The 1,697-nt window shown below is 37.9% G+C and overlaps 1 protein-coding gene across 1 annotated transcript; it reads left to right on the top strand.

Moving 5' to 3' along the window:
- The first annotated feature begins 459 nt into the window (after positions 1-459).
- On the top strand, positions 460-1,398 carry OR6C69H (olfactory receptor family 6 subfamily C member 69H). The gene has a single exon (XM_002687617.3). It carries the CDS (start codon positions 460-462, stop codon positions 1,396-1,398), a length of 939 nt encoding a protein of 312 aa, XP_002687663.1.
- The last annotated feature ends 299 nt before the right edge of the window (positions 1,399-1,697 follow it).

Genomic DNA, 1,697 nt, shown 5'->3' with positions numbered 1-1,697 from the left:
ATGCATCTATTACTACCTCTAAAAAAAAACCAAAAAAACACACTTTTAAAACATGAATGAGCATTGTTTTGCTGTACATGAAAAATTGCTTTGCTGCTGCTGCTGCTAAGTTGCTTCAGTCGTGTCCGACTCTGTGTGACCCCATAGACGGCAGCACACCAGGCTTCCCCATCCCTGGGATTCTCCAGGCAAGAACACCGGAGTGGGTTGCCATTTCCTTCTCCAATGCATGAAAGTGAAAAGTGAAAGTGAAGTCACTCAATCGTGTCTCATTCTTAGCAACACCATGGAGCCTACCAGGCTCCTCCATCCATGGGATTCTCCAGCAGGAGTACTGGAGTGGGTTGTCATTACCTAACTTTACCTTAAATAGTGATTATTCCTGTTATGTCTCCCTTGGTTTCATTTTTTTTTTTTCTTTTTCTTCTATTCAGACAGAGCAATTGTCAGAAAACTGGAATGGGAAATCATACAAGGGTGGTAATGTTTATTCTAGCAGGTTTAACAAGTGACCCACAAACAAAAATTGTTTTATTTATCTTCCTACTACTCACCTACATGCTAAGCATCACTTGCAATCTTATTATCATCACGCTCACCCTGGTAGATACACACCTGAAGACCCCCATGTACTTTTTCCTTCGAAATTTTTCCTTTTTAGAAATTTCGTATACTACTACATGCATCCCTAAATTGCTGGTTATGATGGCAATAGGAGACAAAACCATTTCCTATAACAGTTGTATGACTCAACTGTTTTTTGCCTTTCTTTTTGGAGCATCTGAATGTTATTTACTGGCAGCAATGTCCTATGACCACTATGTTGCCATCTGTAAGCCCTTGCATTACACAACCATCATGAACAGTAAAATCTGCATGCAGCTTGTCCTCAGTTGTTGGGTTGCTGGATTCTTTGTCATCTTTCCACCACTCCTCTATGGCCTAAACCTTGACTTCTGTGCCTCCAACGTTGTTGATCATTTCTATTGCGACTCCACTCCCCTCCTACAAATCTCCTGCTCAGATACAAAGTTAATCGAGATGATGGGATTCATCTCAGCTGTGGTGACACTGGTGATCACACTGGTAATGGTGATTATATCATATACCTGTATTGCCTTGACCATTCTAAGAATTCCCTCAGCTAGTCATAGGAGAAAGGCTTTTTCAACGTGTTCTTCTCACATGATTGTGATATCCCTTACTTTCGGCAGCGGCATCTTTATATATGTTAAACCTTCAGTCAAACAAAGAATATCTTTTTCCAAAGGAATTTCAGTGCTCAACACCTCTGTTGTTCCATTTTTGAACCCTTTCATTTATACCTTAAGGAACCAACAAGTGAAGAAAGCCTTCATGAATACGATACATAGAGTTGTTTCTTTCTCAAAGGAATGAATATGATTTGCACTATACATAAAGAAGATAAGCAAAAGGGCATCAATCAACAACAGCATATCCAATGTAGTTCTAATACACATTTCCTCTGCTTTTCCTTTCATTTCTACAACATTAATCTTTATTTAAAGCTTTATTTTTACACAAATTTTGTGCTAGAATTTAATTTTATTTATAGTCTTCTATAGAGATTTATTTTGAATCTCACCTTCTTTGTACATGTGAAAGAAATTGAGACACATTTTAAATTTGTTTCTTTATCTCTCAGTTCTAGTTAGTCAAGCCTAAAAGTATCCTTA

Source organism: Bos taurus, chromosome 5 (assembly GCF_002263795.3).
Source record: "Bos taurus isolate L1 Dominette 01449 registration number 42190680 breed Hereford chromosome 5, ARS-UCD2.0, whole genome shotgun sequence".
NCBI lineage: Eukaryota > Metazoa > Chordata > Mammalia > Artiodactyla > Bovidae > Bos > Bos taurus.
This window is presented reverse-complemented; position numbering and strand designations above follow the sequence as displayed.

Coding starts and splice junctions, on each gene's coding strand:
- OR6C69H (XM_002687617.3), top strand. CDS start 460: ATGGGAAATCATACAAGGGTGGTAATGTTTATTCTAGCAGGTTTAACA.